This window comes from Lotus japonicus, chromosome 4, assembly GCF_012489685.1.
Source record: "Lotus japonicus ecotype B-129 chromosome 4, LjGifu_v1.2".
NCBI classification, from domain to species: Eukaryota; Viridiplantae; Streptophyta; class Magnoliopsida; order Fabales; family Fabaceae; genus Lotus; species Lotus japonicus.
Genome location: NC_080044.1, coordinates 12987200 through 13007574, shown reverse-complemented (window position 1 = coordinate 13007574; position 20375 = coordinate 12987200). Strand labels below are relative to the sequence as shown.

General features: G+C 40.4%; 1 protein-coding gene across 1 annotated transcript; it reads right to left on the bottom strand.

Annotated features, from left to right (window-relative positions):
• Window positions 1-4463: 4463 nt before the first annotated feature.
• Window positions 4464-6699, bottom strand: LOC130715356 (scarecrow-like protein 32). The gene is made up of 2 exons (XM_057565442.1): window positions 6554-6699; window positions 4464-6471 (listed from the first exon to the last, which is right to left on the bottom strand). The coding sequence occupies exon 2, from the start codon at window positions 5987-5989 to the stop codon at window positions 4592-4594; it is 1398 nt and encodes a 465-aa protein (XP_057421425.1). The 5' UTR covers window positions 5990-6471; window positions 6554-6699; the 3' UTR covers window positions 4464-4591.
• Window positions 6700-20375: the final 13676 nt, after the last annotated feature.

The window sequence follows — 20375 nt, the reverse complement described above, 5'->3', positions numbered from 1 at the left end:
AGGACTCTTTCTGCCAATCATAGGAAAGGAAATGGTGGTAGTACTAGCTAACTAATATAAAAAGGTTTTGAAGAATCTCATGCCACCATGCCTACTTAAAATCAGAATTTTTTAAATTTTTTTGGTGTGTACTTGTATTTAAGATAGAAGATGCCAAAAGTACTTCCAATTCAATGGAACTAGAGACATTAGTCAAAGAGTGTGTTCACCTTGCAAGGTTTTTTTTCCTTAGGGTTGATTTGTTGCATGTTTGCATGAAGGTAAATTTGGCTGCGGATTTTATGGTTATTGGTTATTATGATTTGATTCAACTTTATTTTAAGTTTCAATCTCTGTGAGATAAGCCAATTAAGCTAAAAAGAGACTGATTGGAGAGTTGATAGTCTGGAAGTTCCCTAAACCTGATGTTTTCAAATTAAATGTTGATGGATCAGTATTCCAACCGGATCTTCGAGCTACGTGTGGAGGCTTGATTTGTGTTGCTTAGGGAAGGTGCTTGCTGAGTTTTATTCTTGTTTAGACTTATGTAACTCGGTAAGTGTTTAGTGTTGAACTCTGGGGTGATCTAAAAGGCATTAGGTTGGCCTCCACCCTTTCTCAACCTGTGATCATGGTGGAGACAAATTCAAAGATGACTTATGACCTTTGAAGGTATATGCCAACATGAGAAAGAATTTTCCTTAACTCAATTAAACTAATAATACTATATTCATAATTAGTAATGAATTATTCGTAATGTATAAATCCTTTATTAGTAATAAATTTTGATAGGATATAAAAAGGAACCAATTCTGTAAATCAATAAATCCAATTTATAATGTTTATAATGGTTAGTAATGATTTGAAGTTATTAAAAGTGGTATAATTTAAAGATCAGTCTGGGAGAGAGGTTGATAAAGAAGAGGATATTGCATAAGTTTTGGCTTTGTTTTATCAGAACCTATTTTCTTCATCTGTTCCTGGAGATATGGGTAGTCTATATGATGACGTGGTGTGGGGGAGAGTGACGAATGAGATGAAAAGAATTTTAGAGGAAGATTTTACTCGAGAGGAGGTTTGGATGACTCTTAAACAAATGAAGCCGCTTGCTGCACCTGGGCCTGATGGCCTTCCTGCCTTGTTGTATCAGAGGTATTGGCATGTGGTGGGTCTGGAGGTTGCTGATGTGTATTTGGGTGTGCTTAATCATGGAATGGATCCTAGCGCGGGCAGAATAATTACAAATAATGAGCTCATTGCTTTTGATTCCTTTCATTATATGAAGAAGAAGAGGAAAGGGAAGCACGGTGTGGTGGGGTTGAAGCTTGATATGGCAAAAGTCTATGATCGCATAGAATGAAGCTTTCTTGCTGGTGTGCTATCTTCGATGGGTTTCCCTATGAGATTGATCTCTACTATTATGGCTTGTGTGTCCACTACAAGTTTCTCTGTTTTTCTTAATGGGTGCCCAAGGAGATCGTTTAAATCCTCAAGGGGGTTGAGGCAAGGAGATCCCTTATATCCTTATCTGTTTATTTTACGTGCTGAAGTTTTTTCAGGGCTTATTTCAAAAGCACAGGAGTGGGGAGCAATTCATGGTATCCATATTGCAAAACGAGCGCCAGATATTTCTTATCTTTTTTTTTGCAAATGATAGTATTGTTTTTTTCCGATCAAACCTTTAGGAAGAAATTGTTATGAAACAGATTCCTGAGGAATATCATCTTGTTTCGGGTCAATTGATTAACTTAGAGAAGTCAGAACTTTCATTCAGCCGAAATGTGCTAGAAGAGAGGAAAGATGTCATTCAGGACAGATTACAAATTAAGGCAGTTGAGAGTCATTCCAAGTATCTTGGTCTCCCTACATTTGTGAGACGTTCTAAACAAAATGTGTTCAATTTTGTTCAGGAGAGAGTTTGGAAAAAGCTGAAGGGGTGGAATGAGAAATTCTTTTATATTGCTGCTAGAGAAGTTCTTATTAAACCGGTGGCTCAATCAATTCCCACTTATGTTATGGGTTGTTTTGTGTTACAGGTGGGCTTGTGCAATCATATAGAGAGCATGATTAGCAAATTTTGGTGCGGAAGTAAGAATGGGGAACAGAAAATTCATTGGGTCAATTGGAATGCCCTTTGCAAAGCAAAGGGAGATGGAGGAATGGGTTTTCGAAGTTTTAGGGCTTTCAATGATGTGCTTCTTGCGAAACAAGGTTGGCGGGTTCTTCTGTTGTTCCTCAAAGTTCTTAGGTTTGGAGGAAGCTTTGGAAGTTGTATATTCCCCCGCGGGTTTCACATTTTTCTTGGAGAATTCTTAAGGATACTATTCCCACTAGAAGGAAGTTGTGGAACCGTGGAATTTCTTGCCCCCTTTGGTGTCTGCGTTGCCCATAAGTGGAAGAATTGCTTGAGCATTTATTCCGCCTGTATCAATGGAGTAAGGAGCATTGGTTCTTATCGCCTCTAGGTCTAAACTGGGAAGTTTTTCCTGCTGAGGTGAGTTTCTCGTCTCGGCTCTCTGATCTGATATTGCAGGGTCCAAATGAAGTTGCAGAGCTGTTGTGTTAGCTGTCATATTATGTTTGGAAAGCTTGCAATTGGCTGTGTTTCGAAGGGAAGACAAACCATGTAAGGAAGATGATGCAGTTGTTTGTAGAAACATGTCATAACTGGATTGTTGGTGCAAGTTTGAATTTTATCACCTTGAAAAAGAACCAAATGTTAATAAAGAGAAAGAGTAGTTTAAAAACGAGGTTTTGATTAGAACAAAATAAATGAGAGTGTGAAAACAATATTTGCGTTAGTGGCAGAGCCACCGCCCGACAACTCTGGGCACTTGCCCAGGCTCCCTGTTCTGGCTCCGTCTTCAAACATGGACAGGGCCACATATCCGGAAGAGCACTTTAGAGGGTCTCATGGGCATTTTGGGTTAGAGAGGGCGCGGGGAAGAAGGGGCCATGGGAAAAGATGATTTGTGGTGTGGGTGAATATTTAGAAATTGCTAGAAAATAGGAAGAGACGGTGTTGGAAGAAGAAGTACGACGCTGGAAGAAGATGAAGTAAGAAAAAGGATAAAATAGAATATTTAGGGTTTTGAAATTTTTTGAAGAAAAAAAATTAAGGCCCTTGGCCACTTTTTACGGCCTAGAAGTAGAAGGCATACTTTATGGGCTGGACCCAAGCAAACAATTGATATTATACATACATTTTGTGAGTAAATTTATACTCGTATACGGTAAAAAAAAATGTATGCATAGTAAAAAAAAATGCACTGCCTTGGTGTATACTCTTAAAATATGATATTACATTTTATGAGAAGGATGTTTATATTCTTTTGTGTGGGGTATGAATATTGTAGGTATAATGATAGAAGGGAATTGGCAGCAAACCATACTCTAAAGTCTAAACCATTATATTTATGTTCATGGCTCCCCCAATATTTTGGCTCAAGCTCCGCCCCTATTTGTAAGAAAAGAAGACGCTAATGAAAGAAAATAGAGTCACTTGCTAGAACGTGATGATTGTTTGATCGCATATGCTTTCTTTGTCAGCCTTTTAATAACCTCACTCATTCTTATCGTATTTTTAACTTTTGATCAGATTTAATATATTTAATACTGATAAAATGTTATATTGGTTTCAACTTTTCCCAAATATATAATTTTTTTAGTGTGATAAAACTCTCTCTGGCATCCCTCTGCTACACACCACCATCTTTGAATTTTTAAAGTAAATTTTAAATCAAATTATATATACAACCGACTCTGTATACCCTCTTTGTACCGAATACTTTATAAGTCGCGTACTCGTACACGTCCCACGTACTGGAGCGTATGACAAACCAGGTAATTATGGATTGTACCTATATGTTTGAGTTGGGTGTTTATTGAGAATGAGACATATTTTCCATTGCAATAGGTTATTCACGCCGCAACAGCGCAATTCGCAACCGCAACATGTGCAACCGCAACCGCAACCGTAATTTAAAACCTTAGAACACCAGGTGTGGACAATTAGACTTATGCTCAACCTTATTCAAGCTCCACAAAACTCCCGCTTATCTTTGTGTCAATCCTATCTTCCACTCTTGAATGAAACACTTGTTTGTTGATTATTACTTTACTCGTGAGCTTCTCGCCAATCAACTCAAAATCATTTTCATATTTGAAGACACAATTAAACTTGATATATAAAACATCCAAATATCTTCAACAAGGTTTTATTTTCATTACTACTATTCTTTTAGTTTTTCTACAACCTTTTATAGACATTGTGCTTATAAATAAGAATTACACCATAAGATAAAATTAGATAGTTATGATACTTTAGACACTCAAACACTACATAAATCTCACATATATCATATTTTTATTCTTATGTTCTTTTTTTATCACATTACATCATATATCAAATTTATTATTTCATCTTCTCTTTTCTTTCTCACTTTGTGTGTCTACCCAATATTTCTAGTAAAGAGTAAAGACCATACAAACAACTTCTCATCTACTTATTTACTCTTGAAAATACAATAAAACTATTCATGAGATTGATGACCAAAAACACTAAATAAGAAAATATGTTTTATTATTCAGAATACAAAGAGTGCAAAAATGATCAAGCAGGCAACCAAGCAGAAGCAAAAACAACATTGTGCCCTTTCCAAGTGAGCACAACATGCTCATCTTCCTTCTTCAATCCCCACCCAGCAGCATGTTCATCCAGCATAGCCTTCACCTCAACCACAGAGTCCTCACTAAAACCAATCCCTTGAAAGCTCGCATTCCTCATTCTTTGTTCCCACACAGTCCTACGCTCCACCCTCTCAACCCTATTCACCCCTTCATGCGCTATCACATTCTCAATCTTCCAGCAAATGTCAGCTTCATACCACTGCCTTTGCTTGCTCCCTCTTGGAAGAAACGTGTCCACAGTGTCGTAAGGGATCCAGAGGTAATTAAAAGCAGACCTCAATCTGCAAACCAAGTTGCTGGATGTTAAGTCTGCATCTTCATCCACCAAAACGACAATCGTTGGATCCAAACCCCTCAATGCTTTAAGGAATAATGATCTCAAAGACATGCTTGAACTAGCACAAGAAGAATCATAAGCATTATAAGAGGTTGATAGGGTTTCTTCAGGGATGTAATGAAGCATCATGTGACAGTTCACAACCAAAGCTTCAGCAGCACGAGCTTCCGCCGCGTGAATCAAGCGCTGCACTCTCAAGTGTTCAATCAAACCTGCGAAACCATCAGTGTAACTTGAAGAAACCACTCTAAATTCCAAGATCACGTTCCTTGACCTAGCAAAATTCACCAGCTTAGCGCCAAGCTCATCGTGAGTAAGGTCGAGAACCGGCGGGATTTCACGGCTATAATTACAGCCGGGTACGGTGAGCTTGATTACCGGCGGCGCGCCGTCGTGGCGGCTGGCAATGGCGTCTATGAGAGTAGGAATCTGCATGCAATGTGTCAAGCTTAAGTCCACGATGTGGATGACTGAGTATCCTTCCGTTGCTTCAAGTATAGCGGCGTTGGCGGCAGTGAAGCCGAAGCGATGCCAAGGGGTCAAGTCAACGAAGTTGGCTAGTTCAATGACTGAGAATTTGTGCGTGTCTACAGTGAAGTTGTTATTGTTGGGAGGGACAGCTACAGTTTCTACAAGCATTTTGCAGCTTCCGGTCTTGGCTGCTCGGGCAGTTAGGGCTCTGAGGAAGCTGTGAGCTAGGCGCTGGTTGGAGTCACCATCTGGGGGAGCTATGTTGTTGAGGACCCAGAGGATCTGCTGGGCGAGGGTTACATCGTTGGTTTCGATGGCGTTGGCGCAGTGAACAAGTAACTGCTCCATGCAGTTGGCGTCTCCGAAGCTACTTAGGGATTTGGAAGTAGGGAACCCTGCAGGCCATGGCCTAGTATTCCTAGGAATTTGGTTATTTTTGTTCATGGAAGATGGGTTTGAAAAAATGGGTGTGATTTGGTGCAAAGGGGGTAATGGGGGTGTGAATTGCATCATTGACAAAAAGTTTGAAAGAGATTAGAAAGACAAAAAAAATTAAGAAGCAAAAGCAAATATGGAGAGAACAAGGTTTAAATTTGAAAGACTGATCAGAGAAATCAGAAAAAGGAGCAGAGGAAAAGAGAAAGTGACCTGACTATGTAGGAGCAGTGGGTGGTACCTTTGAAATCCAATTTGTGGTGAGATAGGGAGAATTGTGCACATGAATCAAAGGAAAATAGACATTTCAGCTTTATTGTGGGGGTATATGTATATTATGGTTCTACCCAAAAGAGAGACTGATCAGTGAAGGGGGAAAATGAAACTCTCATCCCAAGAAACATATTTGAAGTCAAATTGGGCAAAATAGACCCTTCTTGGCAAAGTTTCAGGCTTTTCAGATGTCTATATTAACAACCAGAGGCAGATAGGGGTTTGAGGGTATCAACATCACTTTCATGGCTACAAAAGGTGGTTCTCCTTGTAATTGATCGCGCACGCTGTTGAGAGAGAGAAAGAGAAGGGATCGATGAGAGAGATGGGTGTGATGATATAAGAAGATGGAGAAGAGAGAGTGAGTACCTGTAGGCTTCGGAGCACTGCTCGTGTTGGATTTTGGTGGCATGTGAAGTAGCCGGCCAGCAAGTTGTTTGTATCTGGGAGTTGGGATTTTGTCATGTAATGGTGGGCAGTGGGAGGGATTTGAGGCAGTTAACCCTTTTTTGGCTCACTCTAAGCTCCAACGTGCCAACACATAATCAGCAAAGAAAAATGTTTGAAAAGAGAGGAGAAGAAGAAGAAGAGTAGAGAGAAAAATTATGGATATGATTTATGATGTGATTTGATAAGAAGTTGGAGATAAAGAGAAAAATAAGATATATAAGGTGTATGTATTTGATCGAAACTTCTTCGACCAATCACCCCAATGGAGTGTTTCTACTCTTTAATTTTGAGAACCAACAATGGTGGAACTTTCCGTTGTGCCTTGTGTCGAACCCTAGTCGCTCTCCTTTCGCAGTCGCAACCCGCCAAGAGTGACACCTACAAAGAGACTCTGACACCCAAGTCAATGCATGAAGGAGTGGCGTGGAGTATGGAGAAAGAGAAAATAAGAGATATGTTGGTCAATTCGCAAGTGTACGAATACCTCCGGGTTTTAAAATATCGAACCACAGGGATTGTGAGTGAGAATTGTTGATTTAAGCCTAAAGTTTGCAAGTTCTTAAAGCAGTAAATTTCAAAGATTGGTGTTGGTTGTTTGTGACAAAAGATTTGCAAAAGAGCAATGTTGGTAAAGTTTGAAATAACAATTGATGGAAAATTGCCTTGGGTTGTTGATCATCTAATCCATTTTAGTCCACCTATCCTATGCATGTGAAACCTTGATTTAACTCTTGTTGTTATAGCCTATGTACTTACTAGTTGATTCCTCACAAAAGTAATTCTCTCAAATTGAAAGTTAAGCCCAATTCCTTGTGTACTTAAACATTCATAAGAGGTAAATAAGCATGTATGTTCAGGCCAACAAAACCCTACCCTCACTCTATGCCTAGAAGCAAGTATAGAAGGATCTATTCCAATTCATGTCCCTAAATCATAACAAATTTCCATTTGATTATAATCTAGCCTATAGCAAAGGTGCACCAAAGCTAAGCATGCAATAAGGAATTGAAATACAAGATTGAATCAAGACTCATGCATAGAGATAGGATTTAACAAACTAAAATTTCATAGAATCTCTTAACCCAAAGCAAAAAAGTAAACTAGCCACTCATGGCTAGAGAATTCATGCAGAAAATGTAATGAAAACCTGAGAAAAATACAAGTTGGAAGCCTCCCTTGGCCCCAAACTTCTCCTCAGCTCTCAAACTTGATCAAAAATGAGTAAAAAATGTCTAACTCCCAAAGAAATTGGCCTAAGCCTTATTTATAGGCAAAATAAACGAGGCTGGGCGCTCAGGCGCCAATTCAGAGCGTCTGAGCGCCAATTGCATGTTGAAAAACATGCCTCTGGACCTAATTGGCGCCTAGGCGCCCATTCCCAGCGCCTAGGCGCTTAAGCTCGCCTGAAAAGGACCTTTTGGCTTCTGAAACTCCTCTTTTCAATCCTCTTTAAGTTCTCCATCAATTCCATGCTTCTTGGCCTTCTTTCTCCTTCAGTTTCTGCTCTCCAAACCTAACCAACAAGTCAAGGAAGATTCTAGAAGCTCCAAGAGCTCATTAGCACAAAAGGTCCTTCATAAAACACAACAAAACCATGCAAGTCCTAAACTTTACTTAAAATGCAAGAAAACTCCCTATAAAACTACTAAATTACCAAAACAAAATAAAGACTAAAGAAAAGATAAAAATGCATGAGAATGCATGAAACACTACATGAGACTCAACAAAAAGACTCAAAACACACAAAGAAATGACCCTAAAAACACTACTAAAATAGGGTCATCAAGATACCTTGGCTCCTCTTCGGGGGTAGGATTAAGGTTGGGTCGCTGTCTCTTCCTATCCCTCTTGCATCGCCTTCCACTATGGGTTGTTCGACCTTTCATGTGCTCAGATGACCATGCGGTTAGGGGCGCCTAGGTTTGTGCATTAGCTCTATAGAGGTTGAGTTAACGTCGTAATTTTTTGTCTGCTTGTATAGTTGAGGACGTCGTTGACGGTCACTGTCACTCTGTGTTGGAGGGCGGCGTGCTCTGCGTGCATCCCTTCTTTAATTGGTAGAGTGCTCAATCGAGTGGGAAGCTCAGATGCCAATATTTTTTGTTGTTAGTAACATTGGTTTATGCAACATGCAAAAAGTGTTTTCTAAAATGCATTAGGAGTCAATTCGTGATTGTTGCCATAAAGAGTTTGTGTTAGGCAACACATTTTGAACAAGACTAAATAAGTGTTTTGTATTTAACAATAAGGAATAAGGATCAGTTATTACGTGAAAATTGTTTCATTTTCCATACAATGGATTACATTTTCTCGCACTATTATATAGTACGAGAAATTGTTACTAAGAGGAATAAGTAACACTAGAACATGAGACAGTCAGAAACTTTTGCGTAAAGTTTAGGAAACATTTTCCATATCTTTGGGTACACTTTTTAACTGTTGCGAAAAGCAACAAAATGTGTTCTAGTGCCAACTCGAACAGAATAAAGAAACACGAGAAAGGGTTGAATTGTGTTTTAAAAATTTCCACAAACTAAATCAATAACTCTAACTCTTTTGAAAAATTCTTTCTATAAAAAAATCTTTTGTTAGTAGCAGCGGAAATATGATAAGAGTAAATAACAAAGAGATAATAGTAAAAAGAAAGGATAGAAGAGAACTTATTTCGGTTCACCTTTAATGCTTGGGATACGTCTAGTTCTTAGTCGCCTACCAAGATCCATTAACCCAAACAATTTTCTTTTCTTTATAGACAATATAATCTTTGAATGATTTGTTCCTGAAATTTCAAACACTATTGACGAACGCACTGTCGCGGGTGCGTGTCAAAGTATTTTTTTTTGAATGCAGTACAAGGTGTTGAACACCAGGATCATTCTCACAAAGACTTGATAAATTATTAATTGATATTAGAGTAAAACAAAAAACCTAAAAGGGGGGTTGATTGATTGGATTGAAAAGTAACAAAGCAATAACTAAATAGACTAGACAGAAGAGAGAAAACGTTAGTCATCGGATTATAACATTCAAGTGCAACAAACCTTCATTGGTTACAAAAGATTAATTCTTCCTTATCAATTCCCTAATTCGTGAGAACTATTTAACTAAGCGGAAATTAATTCACAGTTTCCTAAACTAAGCGATTAAGAAACAGTTACGAACTAACATGAACTAAGCGAACATGCATCAACTCTTATTTCTAAAACTAAGGAATTAAGCAAACCCTAGATCGGAAATAGAGATGAAGATAATTAATAAAGAAGAAATTTGCATTAAGAACAGAACCTCAAGTTTGCAAACACAAGAATATTAATAATCCTAAGACTAACTAGAGAGTTTAGCAACTCATATTAGAAAAGAGGGAGAGATAGGAGGAGGAGAATGTGAGGTGGTGTGATGGTGGTTTGATGGTGAGGTGGTGAGGTGGTGAGGTCTAACAAAAGCCTAAATTCACTTATTTATACTAATAAATAAACTTGTTCATCAAGTAACAATCTTTGTTATCTAAATCTTTTCTAAATCTTCACAAAATCGGGCCCACATAAAGGAGTAAGCTGCTGAACAATCAGGCATTTGCGGGTCCCACAAGAAGTCTGAATCTTCAATTGAGGTGAACATGAGAGTTGTAGCTCTTTAAGTCAGCTTCGCGGGCCTTCAATCGGATCCTAATTCGGAATTCTATAGCCCAAGATATGATCATTTTAGTGCAGACTGTTCCAGACTCGCAGGATTAGCGACAGCAACTTTGGAAGGACATTCTGACCAAGTTTGAGGCTGATTCTTGAATTATGCTGAACATGAAAGTTGTAGGGCTTCGAGTTAGCTTTCCAACGACATATTATTAGCCCTATTTGGATATTTGTAGCTCTAGATTCAACCTGTTCTAGGAAAACAGTCACAGAAACTAAAAGTGTAGAATTAAGCACTTTTCCATGAATAATCCAAATAAACACTAATGGTCAAAATATGGCTAAGTCATAACAATTAAGCACAAGAATGTACATAATGAAGCTTAGAAAGACACACGTAAAGTGCATCAATTATACGCTTATCAACTATGTGTAAGATCAAGTTTTGATCTAGTAGTACAACTCTATGTTTTGATGATTACAAGTTAACCTTTTGATATGAACAATTGTGGTACTCTAACGTGCTTTTCTGAGTGTGCTATTTACAGGCTCTGACCCTGACTCAATTTCACACAAATCAGAAGCACTGTGTATAAAGGGTAACCCAAGCAACGCTTTCGCATTCACCATGTTCAGTATGAACAGTGGAAAAGCTTCAGAAGATCTGAAGCTATACAAACTCTGATGAGGACTCAGTCGCTAGAAGCTCTGAAGATCCAGAAGCTCTGACAACCAAGAAACACTGAAGGTTCAGATGTTCTGATGGTGTAGAAGACTCTGAAGATCCAGAAGCTGAATAGTGGATACTCTGAAGTCCAGAAGCAAGAAACTCTGAAGGCCATGTTCTTCCCTCTGAGTTCAGAATCAGAAGATACAATGGTCAGAGGATCTGTGCTATCCCTCTGACTCTGATCAACCGGCTTCACAAGTTCCAATACGAAGCATTCCTCTGATCAGAAGTCTCCTAGGTTAAAAGGTCAAGTCGCTATCCAAGTACAAAAGCAAGTGTACCTTCCTGACGACCTACCTAACGTTCTCAGCCACAGCAGAAGCTGGATTTTCCAGAACTGCCCTCCAACGGTAGCATTTCCCATGCAACGCTCAACCCTAATCCTTGGAGTATATATAGAGGCTGAAGATTGAAAGAAGCGGCTAGAAGAAGAAAAAATATACAAGAAGCAATACACACGCGCAAGACATATTCTAAGCTTTCTTTCATCTTGTAATTTATTTTAGTTTACACTCAGCTTATTCAGAAGCAAACCCTTGTAAACACCAACCTCAAACAGTTGTTTGATTTTTCCTTTAGGAGATCAAGGTTGATCGGATCCTAGAGAAGACTAAGAGAGTGAATCTTAGTGTGAGCTAAGTCAGTGTAATTGTTAGTCACTTGTAGGTTTCAAGTGCAGTTGTAACTCTTACCTGATTAGTGGATTGCCTTCATTCTAAGAAGGAAGAAATCACCTTAACGGGTGGACTGGAGTAGCTTGAGTGATTTATCAAGTGAACCAGGATAAAATCCTTGTGTGCTTTTCTATCTCTATCCTTTGCACTTAGTTCTCGAAAAGATTTGTTAAAATCTTTAAGGTGGTAGTTTTGTACTGAAAACGTTATTCAAACCCCCCTTTCTACCGTTTTTCATACCTTCAATTGGTATCAGAGCGCAAGTTCTGATTACCACACCTAACAGTGTTCAGTGATCCGGGCCGGTGTGAAAAACAATGGCTGCCACCACCAGTGAAACTCAAAGAGATGGTTACAACGCAAAGCCTCCTATGTTCGATGGTCAAAGGTTCGAATATTGGAAAGATAGACTGGAAAGTTTCTTTCTGGGTTTCGATGCAGATCTCTGGGATATTATTGTGGATGGCTATGAGCGTCCAGTTGATGCAGATGGCAAAAAGATCCCAAGGTCAGAGATGTCTGCAGATCAAAAGAAGCTGTACTCACAACATCATAAAGCAAGAGCAATTCTTCTAAGTGCTATCTCCTATGAGGAGTACCAGAAGATTACAGATCGTGAGTTTGCTAAAGGCATTTTTGATTCTCTGAAGATGTCTCATGAAGGAAACAAGAAAGTCAAAGAATCAAAGGCATTGTCTTTGATCCAAAAGTATGAATCCTTCATCATGGAGCCAAATGAGTCCATTGAAGAAATGTTCTCCAGATTTCAACTGCTTGTAGCTGGCATACGTCCTCTCAACAAGAGCTACACAACAAAAGATCACGTCATAAGGGTCATCAGGTGTCTTCCTGAAAGTTGGATGCCTTTGGTGACTTCAATAGAGCTCACGAGAGATGTTGAGAATATGAGTTTAGAAGAACTCATCAGCATTTTGAAATGCCATGAGCTGAAGCGCTCAGAGATGCAAGATCTGAGGAAAAAGTCCATAGCCTTGAAATCCAAATCTGAAAAGGCTAAGGTTGAGAAGTCAAAGGCTCTTCAAGCTGAAGAAGAAGAATCTGAAGAAGCATCAGAAGATTCTGATGAAGATGAGCTGACTCTGATCTCCAAGAGACTCAACCGCATCTGGAAGCACAGGCAGAGCAAGTTCAAAGGCTCTGGAAAGGCAAGAGGAAAGTCTGAATCCTCAGGTCAGAAGAAGTCATCAATCAAGGAAGTCACTTGCTTTGAGTGCAAAGAATCAGGGCACTACAAAAGTGACTGTCCAAAATTGAAGAAGGACAAGAAGCCAAAGAAGCACTTCAAGACCAAGAAGAGTCTGATGGTGACATTCGATGAATCAGAGTCAGAGGATGTTGACTCTGATGGTGAAGTCCAAGGACTCATGGCTATTGTCAAAGACAAAGGAACAGAGTCAAAGGAAGCTGTTGACTCTGACTCAGAATCAGAAGGAGATCCAGACTCTGACGATGAAAATGAGGTATTTGCTTCCTTCTCTACCTCTGAACTGAAACATGCTTTGTCTGATATCATGGATAAGTATAACTCCTTGTTGTCTAAGCATAAGAAGCTGAAAAAGAACTTATCTGCTGTTTCTAAAACTCCTTTTGAACATGAGAAAATCATATCTGATTTGAAAAATGATAACCATGCTTTAGTTAATTCTAACTCTGTGCTTAAGAATCAAATTGCAAAGTTAGAAGAAGTTATTGCCTGCGATGCCTCTGATAGTAAGCATGAATCTAAGTATGAAAAATCTTTTCAAAGATTCCTGGCTAAAAGCGTAGATAGAAGCTTAATGGCTTCAATGATCTATGGTGTAAGCAGAAATGGAATGCATGGCATTGGCTATTCTAAACCAATTAGAAATGAGCCTTCTGTGTCTAAAGCTAAATCCTTGTATGAATGCTTTGTTCCCTCTGGTACCATATTGCCTGATCCTGTACCTGCTGAAGTTGCTAAAAACCCTCTTAAAAAGGGATCTTTCTCTATGACTAAATATCATGCAAATATTCCTTTAAAATATCATGTTGAGACACCCAAGGTGATCAGAACCTTTGGGGTAACTAACAAAAGAGGACCCAGAAAGTGGGTACCTAAGGACAAGATTATCTATGTTGCAGATATCCTTGATAGCTCCACTGAAACACCAATCATGGTATCTGGACAGTGGATGCTCGCGTCACATGACGGGAGAAAAGCGTATGTTCCGAGAGCTGAAACTTAAGCCTGGAGGCGAAGTTGGCTTTGGAGGAAATGAAAAGGGTAAAATTATTGGTACTGGTACTATTTGTGTAGATAGTAGTCCATGCATTGATAATGTTTTATTGGTAGACGGCTTAACACATAACTTATTGTCTATAAGTCAATTAGCTGACAAGGGTTATGATGTTATATTCAATCAAAAGTCCTGCCGGGCTGTAAGTCAGATCGATGGCTCTGTTCTGTTTAACAGCAAGAGGAAGAACAACATTTATAAGATCAGATTATCTGAGTTGGAGGCTCAGAATGTGAAGTGCCTTCTGTCTGTTAATGAAGAGCAGTGGGTATGGCATAGACGGTTAGGGCATGCCAGTATGAGAAAGATTTCTCAGCTGAGCAAGCTAAACCTTGTCAGGGGCTTACCCAATCTGAAGTTCGCTTCAGACGCTCTTTGTGAAGCATGTCAGAAAGGCAAATTCACAAAAGTCCCTTTCAAGGCAAAGAATGTTGTCTCAACCTCAAGGCCGTTAGAACTTCTGCATATCGACCTGTTTGGACCAGTGAAAACTGAGTCTATAGGTGGCAAGAGATATGGGATGGTTATCGTTGATGACTATAGCCGCTGGACATGGGTAAAGTTTCTAACCCGCAAGGATGAGTCTCATGCTGTGTTCTCTACCTTCATTGCTCAAGTGCAAAACGAGAAGGCTTGTAGAATTGTGCGTGTCAGAAGTGACCATGGTGGAGAGTTTGAGAATGACAAGTTTGAGAGTCTGTTTGATTCCTATGGAATTACACATGATTTCTCTTGTCCCAGAACTCCTCAACAAAATGGTGTTGTTGAGAGGAAGAATAGAACTCTTCAGGAGATGGCTAGAACCATGCTCCAAGAAACTGGCATGGCTAAGCACTTTTGGGCAGAGGCAGTAAATACAGCATGTTACATTCAGAACAGAATCTCTGTGAGACCAATTCTGAATAAGACTCCTTATGAATTGTGGAAGAACATAAAACCCAACATTTCTTATTTTCATCCTTTTGGCTGTGTTTGTTATGTTCTCAATACTAAGGATAGATTGCATAAATTTGATGCTAAATCTTCTAAGTGTCTATTACTTGGTTATTCTGATAGATCTAAAGGTTTTAGATTTTATAATACTGATGCTAAGACTATTGAAGAATCTATTCATGTTAGATTTGATGATAAGCTTGACTCTGACCAGTCAAAGCTAGTTGAAAAGTTTGCAGATTTAAGCATTAATGTTTCTGACAAAGGCAAAGCTCCAGAGGAAGTTGAGCCAGAGGAAGATGAACCAGAGGAAGAAGCTGGCCCCTCTAACTCACAAACTCTGAAGAAGAGCAGAATCACTGCAGCTCATCCTAAGGAATTGATTCTGGGCAACAAAGATGAACCAGTCAGAACCAGATCTGCCTTCAGACCCTCTGAAGAGACCTTGCTGAGTCTGAAAGGATTGGTGTCCTTAATTGAACCCAAGTCCATAGATGAAGCTCTTCAGGACAAGGATTGGATTCTGGCCATGGAAGAAGAATTGAATCAATTCTCCAAGAACGATGTTTGGAGCTTAGTGAAGAAGCCTGAGAATGTCCATGTTATTGGAACGAAATGGGTATTCAGAAACAAGCTAAATGAGAAAGGAGATGTAGTCAGAAACAAGGCAAGGCTAGTTGCTCAAGGCTACAGCCAGCAGGAAGGAATAGACTACACTGAAACATTTGCTCCAGTAGCAAGACTGGAAGCAATCAGACTATTGATTTCTTTCTCAGTAAATCACAACATAGTTCTACATCAGATGGACGTAAAGAGTGCCTTCCTAAATGGTTATATCTCAGAGGAAGTCTATGTTCATCAACCCCCAGGTTTTGAAGATGAAAAGAAACCAGACCATGTGTTCAAATTGAAGAAATCACTCTACGGTCTGAAGCAAGCTCCCAGAGCATGGTATGAGAGACTTAGCTCATTCCTTCTGGAGAATAAGTTTGTAAGGGGTAAAGTAGATACAACTCTCTTTTGCAAGACTTATAAAGATGATATCTTAATTGTGCAAATTTATGTTGATGATATTATATTTGGTTCTGCTAATCAATCTCTATGCAAAGAATTTTCTGAGATGATGCAGGCTGAATTTGAGATGAGTATGATGGGAGAATTAAAGTACTTTCTGGGAATACAAGTTGATCAAACACCAGAAGGAACATATATCCATCAGAGCAAGTACACTAAAGAACTTCTGAAGAAGTTCAATATGCTGGAATCTACAGTGGCCAAGACTCCAATGCATCCAACATGCATTCTGGAAAAAGAAGATATAAGTGGTAAAGTATGTCAGAAGCTCTATCGTGGCATGATAGGTTCACTTCTGTACTTAACTGCATCTAGGCCAGACATACTATTTAGTGTTCATTTATGTGCTCGTTTCCAATCAGATCCAAGGGAAACCCACTTAACTGCTGTTAAGAGGATCCTAAGGTATCTGAAAGGCACCACTAACCTTGGCTTGATGTATAAGAAAACATCAGAGTATAAGCTTTCAGGTTATTGTGATGCTGATTATGCTGGAGATAGAACAGAGAGAAAAAGTACTTCTGGAAATTGTCAATTTCTGGGAAGCAATCTAGTCTCATGGGCAAGCAAGAGGCAATCAACCATTGCTCTATCAACTGCAGAGGCAGAATATATCTCAGCAGCAATATGCAGCACTCAGATGCTCTGGATGAAACATCAGCTGGAGGATTATCAGATCCTTGAGAGCAATATCCCAATCTATTGTGATAACACTGCTGCAATTTCGTTGAGCAAGAATCCTATCTTGCATTCACGGGCAAAGCACATTGAGGTAAAGTATCACTTCATTAGAGATTATGTGCAGAAGGGCGTACTTCTTCTGAAGTTTGTTGATACTGACCATCAATGGGCAGATATCTTTACAAAGCCCTTAGCTGAAGATAGATTTAATTTTATTCTGAAAAATCTAAACATGGACTTTTGTCCAGAGTGAAGATAGATCAGAACCTCTGACTATGATACTTCTTGATCAGAAGATGTCTAGTCCAGAAGGTAACTCAATCAGAGTGTGTGTGCCCACTGGTACTGACTCTGAAGCTGAGACAACAACACGTGCGTCAGAATTTCTGATGCATAGTTCCTTGTGCCCGTGTGACAGTCTGTTGTGATTGCGTGTAGATATGCTTATCTTCTGTGTGTGATTGTGTATTTTACTGTTACTGTCTATCTTTAATTTTCAACCGTTGATCTTAAAGTGCTTTTTGAATCAACAACGGTTATTTGATAAAACCCACTATACACACACGTTCTCTCTCACTTCCGGTTTTCACTCTCGCACTCCCTGCTTTTCAAAACCGCCTCCTTCGTGATTACTCTCTTGATCTCTCTTCATCCTTCAAACTTCATCTTCTACCTCAAACCTTCAACCTCCTCAAAATGGTGAGACAAACCAGAAGATCTACTGCAGATGCACCTCAGTTCCCTCACATGGTAGTCGGGTTGGCAACGGGTCAACGGGGCTCTGAGAACCCAGCACAAGAACAAGCTCAAGCTCAAGAGGAGATTGTTCCTATTGCAGAACGGGGCTGTGCCGTTCACTGTGTATTTCCTCCTGAGGAACTCCAAGTCCTTGCAGAATGGAGATTCAACCTCGACAACTTGGCTGCAAATGGGTTTGATCTCCGTCCTGAAGTCCAAGCTCAAGGTTGGGGAAACTACTTCAATCGACTTCGAGGACCGGTGTATGAGAAGCTAGTAAAGGAATTCTGGAAGCACGCTGATTGTGATGACACTCAGGTGGTCTCTTACATACTGGGTAGGAAGATCATCATCACGGAGAAGTCCTTCGTGAATCTGCTAGGTGCAGAAACTGCTCATGGGTATCGGTTCTCACTGACGGAATCGAAGCTGAAACCCAGAACCAAGGACATCGTCAACAAGGCCCTGTACACCACCTTCAAACCGGGCAAGACGAGCTACAAGGTGATGGACCTTCAACCCAAACTGAGAATCTGGCACAAGATTCTGCTCAACTGCATCAATCAACGACCAAAGGGCAGTTCTCCAGACTACATCAACTTCAATCAGAAGGCGATGCTGTTCTTCATTCAAGACAAGGAGAAGATCTGCCTTCCCTACTTCCTGTTCTCCTATTTGAAGGAATGCATCCGGAAGTCTCGCACCACCTCCTCCATCAAGTCAGCCATCAAATATATCCCTTTTGGGAGGCTGCTCTCAGACTTTCTCATTGAAAGCAACTTGGTGCAAGATTTGATCAATGCTGGTTGCACAGAGGACTTGAGCACAATTGTTAGCGATGTCTTCACTGCCAACTCTCTGAAGAAGATGGGTTTGGTCCAGAAGAAGATTGCTCCTGCTCATGAGGACACATCTTCTGAGATCAGAGGAAGAAGAATGCCTCTGAATGACTACCCTCTGTGGACTCAAGCAGACCATCCTGAAGCCATCAGATGCTATGTTGAAGACCTCAGGGCTCAAGGATTCGAGATTGACCTTGATGATTTCGTCAGCAGACTTCCACCAGCTCCAGAGTTTCCTTCTCCTCCCAAGAAGAAAACCAAGAGGAAGATGGTTCTGGACGAATCCTCAGAGGAATCTGATGTCCCTCTGGTCAAGAAGGCGAAGAGCAAGCCTGATGATGATGATGGTAATGATAGTGAGGATGGTCCTCCAAAGAAGAAGCAGAAGAAAGTCAGAATTGTGGTGAAGCCTACTCGGGTGGAACCAGCTGCTGCAGAGGTCAGAAGGACTGAACCTCCTGCCAGAGTGACTCGATCATCAGCACATACAAGTAAGCCTGCACTTACCTCTGATGATGATTTGAATTTATTTGATGCACTCCCAATTTCTGCCTTACTCCAACACTCTTCAAATCCCCTCACTCCTATTCATGAATCCCAGCCAGCCGCACAAACCACCTCTCCACCACATTCCCCAAGATCTTCATTCTTTCAACCTTCTCCTACTGAAGCACCACTCTGGAATTTGCTTCAGAACCAACCCTCTAGGTCAGAAGATCCAACCTCTCTCCTTACCATTCCATACGACTCATTAACTTCTGAACCCATCATCCCCAACCAACCAGAACCCAAACCAACAGAACCACAACCCAGAACGTCTGATCACTCTGCTCCCAGAGCATCAGCACGTCCTGCTGTCAGAATCACGGATACAGACTCTTCATCAGCCTTCACACCTGTATCCTTCCCCATCAATGTCATTGACTCTCCTCCCTCCAATACCTCTGAATCACTTAGAAAATTCATGGAGGTTAGGAAAGAGAAGGTATCTGCCTTGGAAGAATATTACCTTACCTGTCCAAGCCCTAGGCAATATCCTGGCCCTAGACCTGAACGTCTAGTTGACCCAGATGAACCTATCTTGGCCAATCCTATCCAAGAGGCAGACCCCTTAGTCCAACAGGCTCACCCTGTCCCTGACCAACAAGAGCCAATTCAACCAGACCCTGAACCTGAACAATCAGTATCTAACCAATCCTCGGTTAGATCACCTCACCCTCTGGTTGAAACTTCAGACCCTCACCGTGGAACCTCTGAACCCAATGCTCCCATAATTAACATTGGTTCTCCACAAGGTGCCTCTGAAGCTCATAGCAGCAATCACCCAGCCTCTCCTGCACCCAACCTCTCCATCATTCCCTATACTCACCTTCAACCCACATCTCTCTCTGAGTGCATCAATATTTTCAATCATGAAGCCTCCTTGAGGCTCCGCAATGTGCACGGTCAGACTGACCTCAGTGAGAATGCTGAAAATGTGGCTGATGAGTGGAACGAGTTGAGCACTTGGCTGGTGGCTCAGTTTCCCGTTATGCTGCAGCTCCTGCATGCAGAGGGAAGTCAGAGCATTGAGGCTGCAAAGCAAAGGTTTGCTAGGAGGGTGGCTCTTCATGAACTCGAACAGAGAACCAAGCTTCTTGAAGCCATTGAAGAAGCCAAGAGACAGAAAGAACAAGAAGAAGAAGCTGCCCGTCAAGCAGCAGCTCAGGCTGAACAAGCCAGACTTGAGGCAGAACGTCTTGAAGCTGAGGCTGAGGCAGAGCGACTTGCACCAGTTCTGTTTACTCCTGCTGCTTCTGCTTCCATTCCAGAACCTCAAGCTGCTCAGAACGTTCCTTCCAGCTCTACTCCGACAAGCTCATCCAGACTCGACATCATGGAACAACGTCTTGACACTCATGAATCCATGCTGATTGAGATGAAGCACATGATGATGGAACTTCTGCGCCGTACTGACAAATCTTAGTTTTTAGGATCTCTTCTTTTTCTTCCTTTTCCTTTTTATTTAACGTTGTTTTATTTCAACTCTGCTTATTTACTTACTTTAATTTGTTCATTTGTGATTCTATATGCATATATCTATATATAATTGTGTCACATATGTTTGCAAAACCTGTTTTATTCATAATTGATCTATGTTTACATCATAACTCTTTCCATC

Coding starts and splice junctions, on each gene's coding strand:
- LOC130715356 (XM_057565442.1), bottom strand. CDS start 5,989: ATGATGCAATTCACACCCCCATTACCCCCTTTGCACCAAATCACACCC.